The sequence below is a fragment of the Sinohyriopsis cumingii genome, chromosome 11, assembly GCF_028554795.1.
Source record: "Sinohyriopsis cumingii isolate HCF-2022 chromosome 11, ASM2855479v2, whole genome shotgun sequence".
NCBI lineage: Eukaryota > Metazoa > Mollusca > Bivalvia > Unionida > Unionidae > Sinohyriopsis > Sinohyriopsis cumingii.
In genome coordinates, this window is record NC_142971.1 from 107,300,498 (window position 1) to 107,324,915 (window position 24,418).

General features: G+C 34.9%; 1 protein-coding gene across 3 annotated transcripts in view; it reads left to right on the plus strand.

Moving 5' to 3' along the window:
• The window catches only part of LOC149789241 (uncharacterized), a 121,859-nt gene extending 112,911 nt beyond the window's left edge, over positions 1–8,948 (plus strand). For all 3 annotated transcript variants that reach the window (XM_089975411.1, XM_089975412.1, XM_089975413.1), the window contains exons 17-18: positions 858–1,040; positions 4,355–8,948. In XM_089975411.1, the coding sequence (XP_089831537.1) occupies positions 858–1,040; positions 4,355–4,368 (197 nt within the window). In that variant the 3' untranslated portion in view covers positions 4,369–8,948. The remainder of the gene's footprint in view (positions 1–857; positions 1,041–4,354) is intronic.
• Positions 8,949–24,418: the final 15,470 nt, after the last annotated feature.

Sequence of the window (24,418 nt, forward strand, 5' to 3'; positions counted from 1 at the left end):
CCTCTCTTTTGGCAAGTATTTGATTTCCCCCCGAGAGGCCACTTCCGCAAAGGTATCAGGAGGAAGAGATATCGCCTGTCTCAACTTTAATCCATGTAAATTATCAATGCAGTTTTACGTAATATGTAAAACTAGAACTGTGCAGGGTTTTCAGGCTTGACAGATCTTGAAGTTTTAACATAAAAGTGCATATTTGACTTTAAAAGTTACTTACTAACTTCAAAAATAAAACTTGTAATTTAAACCTGTGCCCAATATTGAGCCCGAATCCCAAGTAGCAATTAGTTTTTGACATAATTTTAAATTGCGTAAACGTGTTATTTCGCATGTAAAACTGCATGTCTCCTTTTTACTACAAAATATAATCCTTACTTTGGCTAAAAAATTCTATAAGTTTCCATAGTTTATAAATCTATGCTTTAGAGGACAATTACTGACATGCATATCTTTTTCTGACATAAATAGAATGGACTGACATAAATAGTATGGACTGACATAAATAGTATGGATACTTTTGATAAGACATAGATAAAATATTATTGCTAAATGTCTAAAAGTCATAATTTCAAAATCTAGTTTCATTTTTTATTTTTGTCAAATTGTACTTATTGGACGCACTATGAACACCTTTCAGATTCAAATGTGCATGTACTCTCATAAAACGGTTTTCGGTTTTCAAAGCTTTTCGAACATAATTATCCGACAAAGACCAATCACTGGATTGTGCCCACTGTTACAAACATAAAGTGTCAATTGAAATTAGATTATTTAGCTGCAGAGCCATTCTTGCCTCACAGATGTGACGCGTTGAAGCGTATTATTGGAGTTAAATAATCAGTTTAACGTAACTTTGACAGGCACAAACGATGCAAAGCTAAATTCGTCCGTCAACGAAAACCTGGACAGTACTACAAAGGTTTGTCAAAAATGTTTACGACCAACGCAGCTCTTGAAAACTTGTACAGGATGCCGATCAGCGTTCTACTGTGGAAGGGATTGCCAAGCTATGGACTGGTCAAATCACAAGCAATCTTGTAAAGGTAAAACTTTCATCCTTTTTGGATCCCATCAATGAATATATAAAGTGTTTTCAATATCTCGAGATTTTATGCATTATTCGTGTAATGCATCCTAGATCCTGGGACCACCACCATAAAAGTGTGCAATTTTAACCTATCTTAATATGACTCCATGTAGCTTTCGGTCTCCTTCGCAGTTCATAGGATATGTTCTATCAGTTGTGTGTGAACACTTCAGTATCTATGTATGTATGTATGTATGTATGTAGTATATATGTATGTATGTGTGTATGTACGTAAGAAGGTAGGTAGGTAAGCATTGAAGTTTCAGCAGTATGTCAGCACAATAATGGCTACATGATGACGATTAAAGGTAAAGTTCTAAATATATCAATTTATAGAATTTCACAAAATAAATTAAGAAATATAAAACCATTAGTTTAAACATAAGTGCCACAAAATAAGCCAATAAAAAGCAAAGATTTAAACACATGTAAAATGTTTGTCAAATATAAGATAAAGGTTACAAATATAAAATCCTAACAATATATCGTTAAAATATCTTAAATAAACCATATTATTTCATAATTGTGAGATTCTGTCTGGTGGCACTTCATCATAATGTTCATAGACTGAGTTCAAATAATAAGCACCTTATGTCTCACAGGGTGGAAATCTATACACTCAGTCAATACGTGTTCCACCGTCACTGAAAAGGTGCATGAATTATGCTCTGGTTGAATTTCACCCTTTTGGATGTATGCGTGAGTCTGGGATGTGAGTCCTATGCACGACTGGCACAATGCTAACCCGTCTTTGCAATTTTGTTCTATATGAGAAATGTCACTCTCCAATGAGTTTCATGCTACGAAATTTGTGATATTGATTTCATTCCACATAGTTTGCAAGTATATTGAAAATACGTATTTATATAATATTTGAAATAAGTATTTGAAATTATAAGGTTTCGCGAGACTTTAGCTCCTAGTTTGACTCTATTACTTTAACCGCCTTTATATGGGGTTTATTCCCCACGATAGTAGGCCCTGAATTTATTGAATTTATCTACAAAAAGGCAGGATGTTTATGAGAATTTGTTTCTACTGGTAAGGATGAAGTTATTGTCTTGAAGTGTATTGATAATCATGGTGGTAGCTGGAAAATTATCATTTCGCTACATTTAGGGGAAGACTACTTCTCGTGCTTTAAGGTTGAATGAAATCTGATTTCTGAGAATACAATATTTGGTGATTTGGCCTAAGGACTACGTTATATGCAAGATTGGGACGATTCGGCGATATGTTGGGAGTTATACTGATGAGACAGTTCTATTCGTCTAATATAAACTGATTGTTCATTTAAATTAGGATAGAGGTTTTCTGTTTAGGAAGCTCTAAATGCTCGCAAAGTCTGCATCCTTCATTGTATGTAAAATCAAGCATTCTTGGGTGAGATTTACTTGTCGATGCATAACACGATTGAGCCATGAGCAAGTCAAATCTCAGTAAAGACTTGTATACCAGAAGCATGGCTTTCCGGTGTGCTGCCCAGTCTGTGTTGGCCACGACTTGTAAGGGGTTTTCTGACATTTGCTCATGAGGTATCTAATACTATGCATAAGTAATATAGTTAACAGTGAAATAAAATCATTTATTTTTTTCGTCTCCTACACAACAGGGATAAAAATGAACGCTAAGATAGAATTTGGTTCTTCCTGAGTTAGATATAATGGGAAGTGCATGCACACAGGTTTAAAGTTAAAGACTTAAAACCTGTTTTCGTCTGCCCAAAGTACGAGAAGATCTATACAAGTTGGTCAGGCCAAATACCATTCTTGAGACCTTGTACGAGATTCAGAAAAGATCAGAAAATAGTACCAAAGGAGAGACTGGATATACAACCAGTTTTGTTCACGCTATTTGACCTGTGACTTCTCTCCAGTATTTTTGAACGACGGTGTTAATTTCAGGGTTGTAGAAGTGTATAAAGTAAACCTTTATTAATATGGTTTCTATATGATGTATGTAAAAGTTATGTCATAACAGTTTTAGAGAGTCATAACAGTTTTAGAGAGTCATAACATTTTTAGAGAGTCTGTTTTGTTACTTGAATGAGATGACAATAAATATGATGTACCCTTTCTAAATGGTGAATTGTACCAGACATATGTTGCAAATTCATTGTCATGAATGTTTAATCGTTATGAAGGTATAGATGAAACTATGTATATAACGTCGTACGTATCGAGGTACGTTCAGAAATAGCGAGTTATATCGCAGTACAAAATTGTTTTTGGTACCAAACTTTATATTTAATCCATAGCTTTGCCATACATGTTTTATCTATTGTTGCAGAGTGTAGCAGTTATGAGTGACATCGAATATTGAATATAAACAGGTCACGTAAATTCGGTTAATAACAATTTGCCAGATTCATCTGGAAAACTATTTTAAATAGCTAATACTTTCAAGCTACATACTGTATTGATTTTAAAAGCTTTTTATAGTACCTCATCGGCGTTTGCATATACAAGATCTGTTCATCCTGATAGAAAGAGAGAGAGAGAGAAAGACTGAGAAATAAAATTGACATATATATGGAGGTATACCATACGTAAGAGCAGATATATTTCATAAATGGGAAACGATTGTAGTTCCAGTGCTAATAATGCTACAGTTGCGATAAAACTTTTTCTAAGAGTGATAATTTTTAATGTAATATTTAATGCAATGTGTAATAAACGATATTTAGTTGTTTTCTACATCGATGAATCGGTTCCTCTGATCGATACTGCATGAAAGGTCATGATATATCATCCATCTTCTTAATCATTCCTGTTGTTATTGTCTTTTTTGTTATCAACCACCATAAAATATTGTACACCTTTCATAATTTATTAAGTGTTCTGAACACTAATGCTGATTATATGCATACATCCTTAAACACTCAATACCATGATATTAATATTAAGTCGCTGCGACTTAGTTTCATACTTAAGTCACATTCAGGCTCTTTTAAGCTTGATGAAAATATCTTGGACATATTAATGCTTACTACGGAGTACTACACTACAATATCTGAAGTAGATGCAAATTTATAATCATGGGCTTTCAAAAATAAATTATAAAGCCGTATTAAACTTATTAAGGAGCGCTTTGTTGTCTACTGACAGTTCTAGTTCTTGTTTAAGATGTTTTTGGTGCAAACTTCCTAACCTGGATCCTTTGGATATCGATTCCGTAATAGTTACCTGTCAATTTAGATGATTTTTTCAATTAGCATTAGTAGCTCAGTATCTGAAAAATAGATATTCATAGAAACTTTTTATTTTGCAGGCAAAAAAAAGTAAAATAGTACAGAAAGCAAGTCGTATGGATGCGCACGAAAAAGTCTTAAACGGCTGATTCCAAGCAAAAGACTTGAAAGTTTATCACTCAACGTTCTGTTGTACGAAGGAATGTCAAGCGAAAACCTGGTCAAATCAAAAATGATCATGTAAAACTAAACAATATGTCTCCTTTCCTCAAGCACTGACAGATTCCATCGATATTTGCTGTATCTATCAATATACGTTTCGAATTAGCTTTATATGCAAGGGATCATGACATGTACAACATTTGCATATAAATAGTCACGAATTAAACTGAAGAATAAACATGTTGGTAGACCAAACACATAGATAATCTGTGGATTGTCATGTGTAAAAACTCCTCTGACTTAATGTAATTTCTGAATTTTCTTGCAGTATATATCTTTTTAAGCCTTTGCATGAATCATACTAATCTTTATGCCTTGCTTATAATGGTAATTAACTTTCTTCCATATTTTGTAATTTATATCGTATAGATTCATAACAGATGCAAACCTATATTAGTTGTTGAATTTCTTTTCATCATTAACTATCCATGGGTTTTTGTTGATCATACGCGGACGGCAAGCTAGTGAATACACGAAGTTTCTAGAACTCATTCGGTTTGCGATAAAGAAATTATCGAATGGGGAATTCGACCTTACGTAAACGCCATATAAGCATTCTTCTGAGAATCTAAAATTATGTTCAGGATGATAGAATGGTTTTCTCCACATAGTTGCTGGTTTTAAGAGAGGAAGTAACAAAATAATAAAGAACAAAATCTAGTAAGGATGTTTGGAAAAATGACAACAAATATATGCAAAAGAAGAAGAATGACGCGTATGTAACGTGAACAATTGGAGCATTAATAAACTTAGCTGATCCTTTTCAAATGTTGGAAAACCAACATTTGCCTTTTTAGCGGAAAGAACATTGCAATGGCTGAACCTGCTATTAACGAGCCATTCACGTTTGTAAACGTCAGTTTTGATAAGAGAGCATTAGAAAGATATAAAAATTCAAACATCACTACTATATGTAATTCCTATTAATTCCTATGTTGAACAATTAATAATTGTTCAACCTGTACGAAACATAAAGTCGGGGACAATTTGAACGGTAATTGTCTTAATATTTTTACGCACATTCTAACAGAGAAAAACCACAACATGCATGAATACAGTCTCGCTACTAAAATATTAAATATAACTCAGACAAGTTTGGTGGATTGATAGCAATGTAATAATTGATAAAGCTGAGTATCTAGGCTAATGAAAAAGACAATCTAATTATCATGGGATTAATGGAGGAAAGGTAATGTGTAAAGGAATGGTAGTGCCATAGCTGCGCAACATTCACGTGTATTTGTTACCCTGTCGCGATAGTTGACTTAAGTAAATACACATTCATTTCTCTGGAGGTTTTTTTTTTCTTCATCTGATCCCTAACAAATGTTGCACAGCACAGTGCATTAATTTATTTTAATGAATATAAATTTTTGTAGATCTGTATATAAAGAAAGAAGAAATTTGTGTCGGTACTGTGGCAATGAATCCATGATGAAGCATCTCTTATAACTGGAGGACTGGCAACTTCGTTTGCACTATGTGTTGAAACTTATCGCATTACTTATAAAACTACTTATAAAGGACCATAATTCTTATTAGATTTATTGCCTTCCAATGCTAGTTTTGGCCTTAGTCATGCTAAGATTGATAGGTAGTTACACTGATCGATGGATGTTCTTTGTACAACCTAACCACTGACACTGCGGAAACCTGATCCCATTCATCAACTGTTCTGTGTGTGTAATATTGATTCAATACAATAAATTTATATTTAATTTTAGGAGACCACTTTCCTCAATAATTTAGTTTTAAAATCGATTATTCATTTTATGTGTCTGTTGATTTGTAGATGCAATGTACTATTTGAAGTATTATTTCTTAACCTGCCATTTTATAAACAATATCTGACTTTATTTATCCTGTTTACTACCAATATGCAAACTGTGTTACGCGTACAAGAATTGTCGCTACGCGAACAAGTAGAACCAACACTGTGAAACTGAAACACGTGTAGAGCATATACTCCTCACTAACCGAGGATAAGGCGTGTTACAAAATATCGACCGTTGAAGTTAGTACCTAGGATGTAAGTTAGGTCTGCTCTGAACATTTGTGACTATTTTTACAAGTTTGAAAATAAAAATGACAAGTATTTGTTGATTCAACGTATATAATGTTTGCTTCCAGTGTCTAACAAAGCTGATTAGGTAACGCGATTAGCTACAAATAAGAGAAGATACAATAACAAGGAAGATGTTTCTTAGTTTCTGTTCTTGACCATCGATTTGCTCTTGTAATTAAAACTTACCGCTCATGTTAATCATGAACGCTAATAGTCTTGAGATTTTTGCTCACCTAGTAAGCATACATTATCTATAGTAATGGATATTTCCCTTTAACACTTTATTCACAACATATATGACAGCGATTAATGTATTGTACTTAATGACCATAAACCGTTTAATTTATTAATTATTTATTCTATGTATGCTTAATAAAGACTGGATATACAAGGAAAGAATAAACATTAACTTCGATTACGACCAGCAATCATTGTTTAATCACTTTTAAACCCTCCCGCTGAAGAAATGTTGCTGCTGTTTTGTCTCATTATATTTCAAAGTTTCAAAACTTGATTAAACGTTGTACGACATTTATTTCTTCAGACAATAAATTTGACGAATCGCTGAAACTTTTTACATCGCTTGTATATAACCCGCTTTATGGACCTTAAATTGAATTTGTAATTTAATTAAAAGAAAATTATTTGATGAGTAAACATTTGCTGTGGATGACAATATTACTTTTTTTAAACTTTCCTTTAATGCGCTGCTTTTGCTCAGGCTTACTGTATTACATTTGGTCATCAAGATTTACCAAAACAAATAGTTATATATAATTTTTACGTTGCAAGTACAGCTTCCTTGGAAATGTGTTTGTTCCAATTTTTCAGCGGAAATAACAGGTTATTAAAATAAAAGCACTATAAATATCTATATTGCAAGTCCATTTAATTACGCCATCTGATCAAAATGACCACTTAATAATTTCAGTAGTTAGGTTGTACGATTTCCATCTGATGCTTGATACATTCTTTTATTATTTTAAAACGCAATCATATTGACATAATCACTTTCTTAAAAGATGTACATTGTTTCTTCCTTTATCAATCATCAGACCTCTAATCAATATTTTGCTTATAAAATCTCGAGATGGAGTATAGATTCTTAAAAATAATTTTTGTTCTCTTAATTTTAATTAATTAATTTTAATTTTAATTCTCTTTATTGCTGTCCAGGATCTTTCTTAAGCTAAATCATCTCTGTCAAGATAATCTGTTCTGAATTGTAATTAAATCTCTGTGCTTGTCATCTAGAATATCACGAACACCACTTTGCTATACAAGTATTTGCATAGCAAATATAACCATCATCGAACTTAATGGTGGTTTTATTATAACTTGTCGTTTATCTAATCTGTGTCAGTTGTATTGCTTTAGTTCCTATCACTGCGTTGTGGGGGTTTGATTCAATTTGTTATTCCAATTGAACACTCCTTCTCATTACCTCTTGAATGCTGCGATATAACCCTCTGCTTCCGATAGAAATTCTCGAAAATAGAACTTTCTCTCTATGATTGTTTTAATTTACATAATATCAGAAGGTGAAATCGCATATCACATGTAAAGATTAACATGTTGGACAGTATATGATTGAATTAAACCTGATTTTCAATATATATATATATATATATATATATATATATATATATATATATATATATATATATATATATATATATATATATATATATATATATACGACTTGTTAATTTAAAAGATATTAGTTTTAAGTGTACATCTTCATGTAATTTTACATGAAAATATCAACACCTTCAGAGAGAAAGTTACATTATGGGTTTGTATTTATATCTTTTTTATAGGATAAAGTAATGTAATTATGAACATAGATATAAGATATTGTATATTTATTTTAACTATTATTCCATTTTACTTACCCTCATCAACAGCTACTTGAATCATTGAAAATTAGTTCATTTAATCTCTTTATGTTAATACTTGTGTGGTTACATGATTTGATTTTCTTTTATCTAGCCGTTAGAGGGATCTATTTAAAACTTTGCTAGTTCAGTCATGAGCTAATTGGATACCCTGCACCACATCAGTAGCTCCCTTTGTCATGGCATACATTCATTTTCTAATTAGCAGCCTGGACAGCTTTAACACGCAAAACCTCAAGGCTTGTAGCACTTTTAGTTTTATTAGTTTTCTATTACAGCACTTTTACTTTTGCCTGCCATTCATTTTAAATGGTTTTCTTCGTTGAAGAACTCTTCATCTTTTCCGTAATGTGAATAACAGCGTTTTGTTTTTTTGTGATAGTAACTACTTTGTTAGACTGTTCCAAAACAAATCTTGTTTTTTTTTTTCAGTGCACATGTGTAATTTTTTATTATTTTGTGTTGAATAAATCATTCCTACCCATATGAGATACGATTTGCGATCTTGTCTTTGTTACGCTGCGCTCTACTGTTTTATAATTTGCACAGGGTTAGACTTCTTAAAATAAAGAATTTCCCAGGTTTTCCTCACTAGTCAATATGGCTTTTTAAAATAAACATATTGTATACTAGGCATTCTTCAATTTATTTGTTTCATTATGGCGTATGATTGGTATATATTATTTGACTTATAGCTTCACTTATTCTACTTCAAAGATAAGATGTAAAAACACGAGCCGATAATGATTGTTGCTTTTTATATATTTTGTAATTCATTCATTGCACTTTCCGAAGATGGTATCAGAAACTCTTGTAATGTTTGTTTTTCCTATTTCAATAACTATAAATTTGGACTTGTTCAGGGTGATGTTTCGAACAAGACTTACACAGATACAACAAGCTGAGCAATGTCAACCACAGTACATGAAACTAGCATAGAGGTATGCAAGCATTCTTTCCATTGTGCTTGTTGCAAATGCAAACAAATGTACCTCACACATGTCACTCTAAGTACGTAATATCTCTTGAGCGAACCTTAAGATTTTGGATGACAATATGATGACGTCATAATGTAATTAGACACATTGATGACATCATTTTTCATACGTGTACGACTCCTTTTTCTTTCTTTTTTCACCCGCCCTAAGTTAATGTGTACAAAATCTCAATAGATTTTTTAATTTTTTTGTTTATTATAGTTTAATTTGTATATTGTAAGCATTTACAGACCAAAACAGAGTTACCCGTATGTTGGCTACTCCGCATAAGCCTACCTCGACTCGAAGATGGCGAGTACATATACTGCTAACCCTGTCCATCTGTCCGTCAGGTCAAGTTTTGTGCCTCTGGTAGTTTCTCGGGCGCTGAAGTGGGGTGATTCGTATCTCTCTCGCACAATAGAAAAAATTAGATTAGAACTGTCTCGTGAATACGAAGCAAAAAAGACAATCAACAAGTGCATAAGACAATTAAGAAAGATTATGTCAGAATCTGTCAGTAATTATAGTAATGAAAATGAAAGTTAGAGTCATTTCGTGAAAATGAAATTGAAAGTATGTCAGATTTTTGTCCCTTTTTATGACTGATTTTAGTAGATTTGTTAGTCAAAAAATGACCCCCAACCGTTGATAAAATCAATGACTCTGTCAAGGATAAAAATCAAGGAGGGAGATTGTTATGCATTTTTTTCTCCTGTTTTTCAAGTATATGTTGTCTCTTTGATAAAATCAAGGACTCTACAATTAAAAATCACTAAGACCTCACATATAAATTTAAATTCAAAAACCTTTCCACGAAGATCAAGCAAGTGGCCGGTCTTTTCAGTTAGTTTAAAATGCATTCTTGATGATAGCGGATTATGACATCGTAAGTCAACCGGATTAATCGGTTCTTGCACAATCAGATATCCGGCCGGAAGTTGCGGTGTAAAAGTATAAAGAATATATCTCTGCTGCGCCTGATTTGATATATCAGTGTTTGTCTGATAATTTCCATCAATTACGTCACATGCTAGATTGACAGCTATCGTTGAGGTTATATTTATAATTCCCGGCGAAATATGACGGCCTTCACAGTGTTGGTTATTATTGTATCGAAGAATACTTGGTGGCGGCGTTTTTTTTTTCTCCATGCTTCGAGAAAGCATTTTAGAAAAAAACTCATCAGTGATATCTTTGACGGATTTTCTTAGTAGGATAGTTTCAAATCCTGAAAATATAAGATCTTGTATTTGTTCTTCTTTTATCGAGTAGTGTTTTAGAAACAATTGGTTAAGGGTTATTGTGCGGGGTTTTCCATGGTAATCAACAAATTTAATGCCGAGGCGATTTATATTCCAAATAACAGTATTATTCGTATGTTCAAAATCTGATATAACCTAGTTTATATGTTGTATCTGCAATGATGTCTCTGTTTTATGCCTTCGTTGTAGTGTTGTGTAGCGCTGGAAAATAAATTTTGTAATCGATTTAATGATCATCTAATCTCGACGTTGAAAGGTTCGGAAAGTGATTTGATAAATTGCTCACGGACAATCGGATTTAATTTATCATCATAGGTGTATAAATCACCTATTATTCGATGATAAGGTTCAAAGGTTCATTAACCACTGGAAGTAGAGTGATAATAGGTTGTTCCTCTCCACAGATATTATCTTCGATATTTTGGTACCTTTATATATTTCTTTACTTTAGTAAACAAATCATCCCGTGTTTGTTCAGGTATCAGTGTAGCAGTCACCGTTGGAGCAACATCAGGCCATCCTAGCACGGATCAATCGATGACTGACATATATCAAAGGCTAAATCCGGTTAATGTATCTCTATTGCGGCTGATATCGTTGGTTCATGAACCGTTATGGCTATCTTGGATTCCCGTCCAGTTACCGATTTTATTCTACGCTGGAATTCATCACTGATTTGTTCGATTTGATAATTGCCCGTGTGTATTCCAACAACCTCTGCCAATCGGGTGTTCCGTCTGGTTTATTTTTATTTGCAAACACTAACGAATTATTCGATTGTAGACCGCCAAATGATCTTGACCGGATATTGGGCCAACTGTGGTATACTCGCAACTGCGCAAGAGCTATTTCTTTTACTGGAATCGCGGTTGGAAAAACAATGTTGAATTCAGGACAGGCTGAGCTTGTTGATACCATTGTTGTTTTCAGCGAACTTGCATTTGCGACTGTCTGCTGAAGTAGTTCTGTCATTATTCAAATTTCCATTTTCTAAATCACTGACTTCGTTGTATTTCTTAAGCATTGTGTCAAATAATTCAGAATCTGATATCGTTTTATCGTTAAGGCTTGATGATATCAACGACCATAATTTAGAATACGCGTGTGTTGCGGTGTGTAATTTTACAGAGTAATGCTGCAATTTGGTGCTCGTGAACGGGGATATCTTTTTCGCGGTAATATTAAAAAATTCAGCGATGGTTGCCGATGATGAAACTCATATTGTCACTGCTACTGCTGATGTTACTGTTGTTAACGCTGATAATACGACGCCGGTACCAGCAGTGAGCACAGATACCGAGTATACAACAACATCAATGAGAACCGCACGTTTCGATATTTTTTTCCTTTCGTTGTATACGCGTACACGATGGTTTTTATAGCTGCTGGCCATTTACGTACTTGATCATATCTAAATTTTTGAACGCCTAACACTGCTGAGGCCATTATTATATTTTACACAGTAACCATGTGAGGCGTTTCAGCAACAAATTCCAGACACCACCAGTAAGATGCTGCGTTTAATTTCTTATCAGCTGATTCTAGTATAAATGTTTCTTCGTCTCCGCTATTTAACACAATATACACAACCCCAGAAAACTTATCGGTTGAATGACGCCAGGGATAAGTAGTGTATATACTAAATTTTGCAGCGCTGAACACAGTCTATACACACCAGTGGCTTCCGCGGTATGTTTGATAGTATTATTTTGATGTGACCATGTTGAGAATCCTGATGATATCGTGTATACTACGTTGATGATCTGTTTCTGGGGAATTTTAATCAGATCAGTTTTTTTAACGATATCAGGAATTCCACTTATGACATCTTCTAGTATCTTTCTTACTCGTTTCAAAGCTCGTCTTGATATCAGAGAGTTTCACGTCATCAGTCAACCGGGTGCCAAAGAAATCGTCTGCGATTTTATTGAGTTTTTGAAAATTTCTACAGGTGTTCATAAACATATTTACGTGAACGTCATACTCGGCTCGTAGCGTAGATAATTTATTGTCTACGGTGCTGTAGTTAACGTCCACGTATTTTGTTTGTTGTGGCACCTTCGTCGGATGTTGGATCGCTTAAAATAACTATTGTATTTCCGTTCATGCTGACTTCACCTGTCATTGTGTCGCCGGTATTCTTCAAACGATTAGCAACGCTTCTTGCAATTTCATTTCTGATAACCGCGATTGATATACCTGAGTCTCTGATCTTACCGTCGCTGGTAACACTGAAATAGTATCCGTGGTAGCAGCAAGAACTCTCCGAACTATGTCATTCCACTTGACATTACTCGTTTATAGAACGCCATATTTATCCTGAAAAGCAACAACTTCATCTCGGTCAACTCCAGAGAGGTTCATAATATCGACGAGTTCATCCTTTGTCGCGTAATTTGACAAAATCTATTTCGCCGATTTTTTTTTTTTTTACTCTTAGTAGTATCACCGCGGGATCTTCCGTAAATATTTACCATTATTCGTTATAACGTCCACTTGTATAATTGGGCACGACTTTGTGAGGTGGCAACGCTGATTTTGATACATCGTCGAGTACAGCAATTGCTTCACGGCCGCATATTGGTGGATCGGTTAGTGTTTGTGTTGGTAATGTTGCATACCAAACAGGGATTCCTGCGGTGGAGCTATCCCATATGAATCGAAATAAACAATTCCACGGGGATTAATCGCGTATGCTACCCAATGAGTTCCTACACTGTCACTATTATCGAGATTAATAATACCTGTCTCCGTGTTGTTTGATCGTTGCGGTAAGTGATCACGCATAAAAACACCTATAATGATTTGTATATTTAGTTGCTTAGCAACATCAAGTAAATCAAAATTTGACATAGGTGAAATCAACGAAATGTTTCTGGAAGTCTCAGACCCTTTCCGTGTCGATAGGGAGTTCCTGGAAGTCTCCGACCTTTTCCTGTTCCTTTTTCTAATGCCATCCCAGCAGCGGTTCCAACAGCATCTAACGCAGCCGCTTTTGCGACGGATGGAGCTTCAGCAGCTATCAATGCTGGCATCGGCGCGAAAACTGGAAATATACCACCGGTTTTAGCGGCATCGCTGATGGCTCCAGCGGAGAGTACAAGTCGTATTCCAGTTCGGGATTGTTTGTCAAGATGGTTTCGTTGACGCGATGTCAGCGACAACTTGTTTTCACCGCCTGTGATCTGATTGTGCTTTAGAGTTATTGTGGTTCCTGTTTTATCACTCGTGCGGATTGTAGTTTTTTAATCTGACCAGGAGTCAGACTGACACTAACATGATGGTATGATGACATTTATGATAATACTCGTGTTTTTAAATCACCGTGCGATTACATATTTGGAAAACACTACATGTTTTCTACTGGTGCGTCAACGATTCTCATTCGACCACCAGCGCCTTCAAGCATCACTGCTTTGTCGCTTAGTATGACCGCGATTGCTCTGTAATTAATACCACCTGGATTCACGTTAGCTCTGAAGTGTATATCAACAACAGATTCCCTAAATAAATCTAAATGTTCCAGTGAAAAGCAGTAGATTGAATACAGTGTTGTAAAATCCATGTTAGATATCTGCAACCCAGTGTCTACATTTTGATCACGTCCCATGTACGACAACAATCGATGATATGCGCGCGCAACACGATTATATTCAAAATTTAAGATTATACCCTCAGATGGTTCTTCGTGTCCATTTATTCGTAAAGAACTTCACTGACTCCAAGGCTGTCAAATATCATGTGATATTTTTCTGATTATGTAACCGATGAACATTTTGCAGCTCAATGAATATATGTCTCGGTGCAGAAACACCCTGCTGAGTCGCTATTTGCCAAGTAAATAACCCGGTAACATTACTCTGAATGCTATATGTGGACATTGTAGACAAAGACAATAACGACTTACCACCTGTGTTCATAAAAGAAAGTAATCGCTGTTCTTCAGCCATTGATGGAGTCATCACTGGCATCCATAGTAGAGGTGAAACAGTATTACTTTACCAGCAGCAGCTGCGGCTGATCGCCAAATAGCTTCATCATCGCTACCCTTTCTTACAAGCACAACTGTGTGTTTCGCTCCAAAGATAACTTTTCTGACATTTCTGCAAAATCCAAAGCTATGTGACAGTGGAATCGGGCATGAAAATCTTCTACGGCCATCTTTCATCACTAATTTACGTGCAGCAAATCCATAATTATAATTGTTGTTGGTGCTCTGTAACATCAAAAATTCAGCAGCTGGTCTATATATCGTTGTAGCCGGTTGTGGGTCAGTCGCAGTATTTCATGGTACTTTTACTTGAAGAAATTGCATGTGATCAGGATAATCATCGTTATTTTTGGTAAACATCATTGACGGGCCAATTGATCTTGTATAATCGTCGGTCTATCCTGCTAACCCTACTATTGTTGTGGAAACGTCAACGTCCTTTTGAATTGTCTCGATGTTTTTTCCATCAATCATATATGTGGCGCTGTCAGATAACGCCATAATACCATTATTAACAAAAAACCAACTACAGCCTTAGCCCCGTATGCTGTATTGAGAGGAACATATGTTACAAGCTCACCTTCTACCTCATTAAATGCCTCCGTGGGTAGAAAATATCTACTTGATTCATGGACATGCAATTCAATTCTTCCTCGTGCGTTAGGTACACGTGCGTCATAAGAATAATACTGATAGTCGCGTACGGATTCATCTTTGTGAACTGGTTCATCCATATCGAATGCTGTGTCGGATATACGTTTGAACATCCTATTATATTGCCCATTTTCCAAATGATTATCGCCTTGACCTGTCAGGCCCACGAAGACCACTTCCTGAAATGAAACTCGTGTTTATTTTTTCCTACTTAGATAAAATTTCTCCTTGATTTACCAAGGCTGCTAGTATTTGATTTGCGGCCTGATTTATTATTTTACTGACATTTGCGGGCATAACTTCAGCGCTTGGTAATTTCACTGATTATGGTTTTCGTCGTATTAATCGTGCTATTCTATCTTTGACTGCCGAATACGCTTTACCAGCAACGTTACCGATTGCACCCGGAGCTTTTTCTCGAATAACGTCGATAGCTTTCATTGATAATTGTTTTGCGATTGGTGCTGCTTTGGGTGCCATCCTTGCAAATAATCCCTGGATAACATTATAGAGTCCATCTCAGTAAAACGCTTTGTAAACATGTAATCGTGAGCTTACTACTCTGACCAACACAGGTCGAGGCTAAGAATTGTGTATGATCATTATATTTATTATTCATTTATCTAACCACTGTAGTAGCAACTGACGGTAACACCGTCCGCGATTTCATCAATGAGAGATCGATAAACATTAATATCCATGATACCGCCTTGAAATAATCGTCGGCAAATATCAGCTGCTTAATTGATCATTTCTGGAGAATTATTACCGGCTCGTTTCCCTCCTATGAGAATTTATAGTCGTTCTAAATCAGAAAGAATAGTATTAGGGCATGGAGTAACAAGACCACTACCTCGAGTAATAAAACCACTTCCAGTAGTACCAGAAAGATCATCTGAATAATACGTGCATTCTTCTTCTGGATAATATTCTTCTTCCGTTTGTTGCAGAGGTGGTGGAAGTTGATAGGAAGGCTCTTGTTGTTGTCGTTCTTGTTTTTGCGGTTCTTGCTATTTCTGTTTCTGTTGTTTTCATTCTTGTTTTCACTGTTCTCGTTCTTTTTGTTTCTGTTCTTTTTGTTTATGTTGCATCTCATCATGCAATGTAACTCCGCCTAAAAAAAATGTCATAAATATCGTCTTGTTTGGGTATCCGACTAATACTCTGGTTTATTTTATACACCCAATAAATCCACGTATTACGACTTAACATTTTTAACATATTCAGGTTTTTAAAAAAATATGTTTTGATTGATAACTTGCAGCAGCAAACAAACCAAACTCCGATACTTCCTTATTACTTTTTAACATGCGTCTTTTTATTTCTCGTGTACCACCATCAGTAAATTTTTCCGTAAAACCAATTTCCTTTTTATGTTCTTCTTTACCAACATCTTTATCCACGACAGGGTCAACGACAAAAATCTTGTGGTTGTGGTTGTGGTTGTGCGGCGGCTATATCAGTTGGACGTTTTCGTTAGAAGCCTTTTTGTTTGTTTAGTTCTTTCTGCTATTTTTTCAGTAGTAACTGCAACTCTTTCAGTAACTTTTGTAATAGGCTTAAATAATTATTATGTGCCTTCTGCGAATTCAACTTGTGACTCCTGACGTTCTTTGTAGTTTTTTTCTAACAGAATCTCTCACGGGAAGATATTTTTTAATTGCTTCTAGTCGCTCTCGAGCTAATCTAGCTGAATGAAACTCCAACGCTGGGGCCATTCTTTGTTATAATTTTATTTAATTAACAGCAGCAAAGGGGGTGCGACCTCTTTCTCCTACGTTAGGGTAGGCCGTATGGGTTGATTTTACAGACGTCACAATTGTGAAACAAATACCCACAATGCAAAGAGCGCGTACCTTTCACCGCCATTTTGTGTACCTAAAAAACTGCTATCAACACAAGCCATCACGTATATTCAAGATAATCTGATTTAATTGTCGATTAGGATATTTGCTTAATCGAAACAATACATAGATTATACTTGAAATTATGCACCCCTATAGCACGAAAATAAAAATAAAACTAAGCTACATGGCTTATATCAAAAGACAGAAGAGTGAAGTTAAACCGTAATCGTGAATATTGCTATCAAATAGATCTGCAGTTATTTTTTTATACAACAGACAATATTGTCTTTTTTTAATAATTAAAAAGGTATTTTATGGGATGTCCCTAAGCTTGTCACGTTCGAAGAACAGTTACGGAAATATTTCATTGCATGTGTATTATGCCAGAACTTTTATGTACAAATACTTTTGCAAAAACATGCATGTGCCAAAGCCCGCTGACAAACCAGTTTTAATAGGTACGGTCAAATATTGTATTTGTGTTGGAGATGATGGACGTAGGATGATAACGAATGAAAGCAATAACCGTTCAAAGACGTTTCGTCTAAAACGAAACATTTGCCTAACGGATCATGACTTTGTTTCGAATGTGAAAACCGATTATTCTTGAAATACTTTTAGAAGTATGAATATATATATATATGTATGTATGTATGTATAATTGGCTTTTTAACTTGAACTATAATCAGATGATTGATTTCAGCCCATGTAAATTGAAAATCATTACATGTTTCTTCTTGTTTGTGTATCCATTTGCGTATGCGTCTGTTTATTGATGGATCTATTTGTTTATGAAAGAATAACAAAGATGGTTGAAATTTTAATGTTGTACTTGAAGACAAAAGGGGAAGAGTCACGCATTTGGTTTCGTGCAGTTGACATGCACAACATGGTGTGGTATTATATTATATCTTTGCGCACAAAATGAGACATGCCTTCATAATTATGTGGGATGAACAATGTTCGTAGGTGCCGGCTTGCGTGGCTAGAGAATCAAAATAGCGATATGGACGTTTTGTGACGTCACCTGAAAACAACCGATAGACTTTTTTGACCAGCATTGAGGTGGCCCTTCATTGACTTCATTGCTCGGATTCATTGAGGTGGGTTTAACCAGCCTGCTGTTATCCTTCAGCCTATCCCATTTAACCATTTACTGTTTGGAAACAACTTTTTGAGATATATTATGTGCAGATATAATCCTGTCTAGGCATTCAAATTCGTGATTATCGGTGATGTCGGATCAAATGTGTAGTATGTGTGAGAGTACAGGGTTCGTCTATTATCACATGGTAAACAAGGGTATTTCCGATCATATGGGGATTATCGGTCACCTTTTATAAATCATATGTCCTCTCCTTACGATGTGACACGTCTAAACAACACTGCGTTTCTATAAATGGTCCATATCAGTATCAACCCATTTCATTGACAAGAAGTGCAGGTAAACGTGAAACAAGAACGCATTCAATGGGTAAACGGAATTGAAACCAAGTTGTCATATTATCACTGGATAAACTTTAACATTTAGGTTAAGTGAGCATTTAGCCCTTGTTTCGTCACTGGTGTGACTTAAATTTTTTGTTTTAAATGCGTATAGTCATCTATTTTTCACTTTTACTCTGAATAGAGCATACAACGAATGTCCGATTGTACTTGACAAAGAAATGAAAACTAGCATCACATTAGTCGGTTCTGTATTGAGAATCGGAACGTGCGTGTCACAAATTCAACGCGTATCTACCGATTATGATAATGTGTCAAAAAAAAACAAATCTTACATTTCAATGTTATTTGGACTTTATTCAATAGAGACTGTTAGTATTTTTAAGACCAAATCATTTATATTATCATATCTATTATATTATAATATCTCCATGCAGCACTGTCAACATATATATCGCTAATATAGACTGAGACTAAATGGTTTTGAGCCCTGAGTTTGAAAACGGATTACCAGAATTTTGTTCCTTTTCGAGACAAGTTTTTTCAAGATAATTAATTATAAAAATATAATATGAAAGGGCAACAGTTTGTTATCGTCCCTTAAAAACATAGGATGATTGCATCAAATAATACTTTCATTAAAACGTTTTGCAGCGGCAATCTTTCACGAGTTTAATATAAACAGTTGCAGTGTATTTAATGATTGGCTATATCAAAGTTCGGGGGGGGGTGCTGTAAGAGGAAAAATTATACTGAGACATATTAAAAGAAACGATTCACAACAAAATATTATCAGAAGATTATTTTTCTAAAAATAAGAGAATTTCATATTTATATACGGAGATAATGTTCTATCTTAAAGCTGATTAACGTAATAATTCAGTTTTTAGACAACTGACAATCAGACTACAAAAGTGAAAGTAGAAAGTGTATGCATCTTCTACTTATGTGGTTCTTACCTTTGCATTATAGTTCTTTTATGTTTTGCCCATCAAAACAGTCTACTTTTGTTAAAATGTAGTATGTAATGCAGATCAAAGCTACCATAACTTTAGGAATGACCGATTTTTCTTTCATACCTCAACATGCGACTGATAATACTTGACATGGAATAGGTATTGATTTTTACACATTCATGAACCATCTTAATTTCCCCTTCTGGGGATTAATAACACAGGAAAATAACACAGACACCATGGTAATACGGAAATGACGTACAATTACATATATAAAATCACAAACCATGCATACATGCGTACACACACACACACAATTTTTGTATTTAATTGGTATGATCCCCCGTACCATACCAGCGTCATCCGGTAAGGAATGGTTCTAGGAACGTGACCACTACAGTCTCTCATCATAGGTAGAAAGCAATATGGTTGTCCTCTACCGGTTAAGTGGAGTACATTTCAATGGATTAAATGATGCAATCAATAAAGAAGGAATCAAAGACACATTTAGCAGCAGAGAGGGTGAACAGACCTTTTGCTGAAACGCCATTTGATTAAAATAAAAGCTTCTTACGAAATGAAAAAATAAGGTCAATAACGCTAAACCTCTAACGTACCGAGAGTTTCTCTAATTTGGTTAGGTTTTTTGTTACTTTATCTTCTGTCGAACTTTGCGTTTTTCTAATTTTGTATGTGTCTTGTCGTTTACTCACCAAACGTTGCATTAAGGTCACACCCTCTCTGCTGCTGTAATTAAATCATTATTATATCAATAATGGCACCTAGTACTGAATCTAATACAGCTAGATTAGCTCGAGAAAGATTGGAAGCATTCAAAGCATTTCTTCCTGTAGACGAAAACTTAAAGAACGTTAAGAATCTCTGGTAGAATTTGCAGAAAGTCCTCAGCAATTAGTCAGACCTGTTACTGAAACAAATAACCCCTTCTTCCGCAACTTGAAAAAAATAGCTTAAAAAATTGTAGAAACATCAAGATATTCCTGGTCGAATGCCTCAACCAGCAAACCCTATTACTAAAGTAAAATAGTCTAAGAATTACGTAATAAATTTACTGAAAATACTTTTAAATAAATCGATAAAACTGATCCAGATGAATTTCCAGTTCTTGTTGTTACACAATATGAAATGAGAAAAATAAAATGTTGAGACAAACACATGGAAAATATATTTCCAGTCTACAACACTGGGCTGATGTGTTTTATAAAATTAAAACTTAAAAAGGTCGAATCGACACAAACAGTGCATCGTATATAGAATACATCAAGGCGGTGAACGATGTGTATGATCAAATATGAAGAACGAAAACAGCAAAAAATGAAAGAACAAAAACAACGAAAGAAAGAATAAGAACAGCAGAAAACACAAGAGAAAGAAATTCTTCCATCAATTTAGACCTGGAACCTATGAAAAAAATTAAAGATATGGATGATGATCAATTAGCTGAATATACTGCCGACGATTCTAATTATTCGTCTGATATTTTACCAGAACATCATGGACTTTATGAGGATGATTATCGTAAAATGATGTTGAGAATTCGTCGTAATAAGGGTGGTATTAGTACGGGTGATCCCGATTTTGTTAAGTTCTCTGCAAAAGAATATAAACTAAACGCAAAACAGAAAAAATTGATCCATCGACAGTTCCACTTTCAAAATCACCTACTAAACCAACATCTCCTCAAAAACCTAAGCAAGAACTTCCAGAACTAGTTAATCTCAAGGATAAATTTACTACTCGAGGTATTGAACTCATCAAAAATGATGCATTGTACGTGGCCGCACATGGATACCATGAAAAATCAAAATATGTAAAACCTAGAAATATTGAATATTGGAAAGATGAGGATGATTGGGTTAGAGATGAATATTCTGTATATAAAGATAAACCTTTCAAATTTGATGGTGAATTTCTTGAATTTTAAAGGAATATAAGATGAGTAAAAGAAGCTGAAAGAGAGGAATTTTATTATCCAGGAGAATCAACCGGAAGTGGTATTACAATTCAAGGAAGTGGTCTTGTTGCTTGTCCTAACAATATTCTTTCTGACGTAGGTAGATTAGAAATTCTGACTGGAGGAAATCGTGCTGGAAATAATTCGCCGGAAATCATTAATGAAATATCTGATATTTGTCGAAGATTATTTACTTGCGGTATTATGGATATCAATGTTTATCGTTCTCTCAATGATGAAATTGCTGATGAGTATCACAGTGATTAGATAAATAAGTAATAAATAAAATGATTATACACACTGCTTAACGTGGACCAATCATGGTTAGAGTAGTAAATTCGCGATTACCAACCTATAAAGCAACTGACGGAGATGGAATCGGCGATGTTGTTCAAGATTTATTTAGAAGGATATCCCCAAAAGCAATACCGATTGCAAAACAACTAGGAGTGAAAGATATTGATTTTGTTCGCGATAAAGGCATCGGCGCTATTGGTAATTTTGCCGGTAAAGCGTTCTCGACAATCAAGGATAGACTAGCACGGTTAATTAGACGAAAACCGCAACCACCAGTAAAACTACCTAGCACTGAAGTTATGACTGCAAATGTCAGTAAAATAATAAATCAAGCCTCAAATCAAAAACTATCAGAGTTGGCTGGTAAAGCAGAAAGAAATATAACTGCAAATTGAATAGCAGGCAGTGGTCTTCGTTTTAGACGATGATAAATATAATAAAATGTTTAAAAGTATATCTGATCCAGCATTCAACATGGACGCACCGATTCTCCAAGATGAATCGATACGTGATTATCAGTTTTATTCTTATGAAGCAAGACAAACAAATCAGCGTGGAAGAATCGAATTCCAAGTTCAGGAAACAAATATTTCTTACCCGCTGAAGCATTTATTGAAGTAGAAGGGCAACTTGTAACAAATGTTGCAGCTGATACTCCATATGATGAAAATCTACGTGTTGGTTTTGTTAATAATGGAATTATGGCGTTGTTTTGATAGCGCTACATATATGATTGATGGAAGAAATACTGAATCAATTAGAAGGACGTCGACGTTGCTACAACGATAATTGGTTTAGCAAGATATTCTGATGATTATGTAAAATCAGCTGGTCTATCAATGATGTTTGCTATAGATGTTACGAACAATGATGATCATGTTCAAAATACTAAAATATTTACACCACGAAATACTGCAGTTGATCCACAACCAAATGACTTTGAACTTACGGCTAGACTATATTCTAAGTTTTATATTTTAGGAAGTGTTAATATGAATTACAACATAGGATTTGCAACACGTACATTATTGTTGTTAGGAGGACGTAGAAGATTTTCATGCGCAATTCCACCGTCACATATTTTTGGATTTTGTAGAAATGTTAGACAGGTTTTTTCGAGGCTAAGCATACAGTTGTACTTGTAAGAAAAGGCAATGACAACGACGCAATCTGGCGGGGCGCTGGTGCTACTGGTGATGGTCAAGTAAATATAATAAAACTCTCGTTGTGTATGCCAGTATGGACCCCAACAGTTGCTGAAGAACAAAAATTACTTTCTTTTATGGGTCAAGGCGGTAAATCATTATTATCGTGGTTAACAGTGACCACAGATAGCGTTCAAAGCATTGTTCGATGTGTATTTACATGGCATGTAGCATCACAACAGGATGTTTCTGCACAGCGTCAATGTTTTATTGCTTTGCAAAATAAAATAATCGACTAAATTCCGAAGAACTTAGTTATATGATATTTGACCAACTCAGGGTCACCGAGGTTTCTTTAAGAATGAATTGCCAACAAGAGCCAGCTGAGGATATATTGTTAGATTATACCGCAAATCATGTAGCACGTGCTTATCATCGTTTGATTACATTTATGGGACGTGATCAAAATATAGATACTGGTTTACAAATATCACAATTAGATTTTACAAAATTATATCCAATCTATTACTTTTCACTAGAGCATCTTGATTTAGCACGACAAACTATCGTTGATATACACTTCCGAGCTCGAGTAAACGACGTAACCGCTGCTGGTTACAGAGCAATCGATGTTATACTGAGAGATAAATCAAAGTTACTCGAAGGTGTTGGTGAACGAATGCGAGTTGTTGACGCACCAGTAGAAAACATGTAATTAAATCACTTATCATATTATACAAATGTCGTATAGTCACGTTAATGTCACTCTAGCTTCCGGTCAGGTGAAACAATTATAATCAAAACTTGCAAGTAAATGCGGAACAAAAATATCACTAAAAACATCATAAAATTTCTAGTGATGATCCAAACAAATTATCATTAACCAAGACTCAACTTAAACATTTTAATAAGTCCTTAGAATAAAAACCCGGAGTTTAACTTCATCTTCGAGCGCTATTAAAGATGTAGTTAAAGTTCATGGAGTATTTCCACTTCTTGCAGCTATACCAGGTTTAATAGCCGCTGAAGCCCCAGCCACTGCAAAAACAGCTGCACTTGGTTTTTAAGCGGTACTGCCGGAAAGCTTGGTAGTATGCTTGTTGATAAAATAACGGGAAAAAGATATAAAAAAGGGAAGGAGTCTAAGATTACGAGGAACCCCTTTTCAATACGGAAAAGATCTGAGACTTCCAGGAACACTTCGCTCATTTTGCCTATGTCAAATTTTGATTTTTTCGATGCTGCTAAAAACTTAAATATAAAAACTTTCAGTGGTATTTTTATGAGTGACCAAATAACCATGACAACCAAACAACTTTGAAACAGGAATTATTCATCTTGATAACAGTTCTGGTCCAGGAACTCACTGGGTTGCATACGCAATTGATCTACGTGGAATTGTTTAT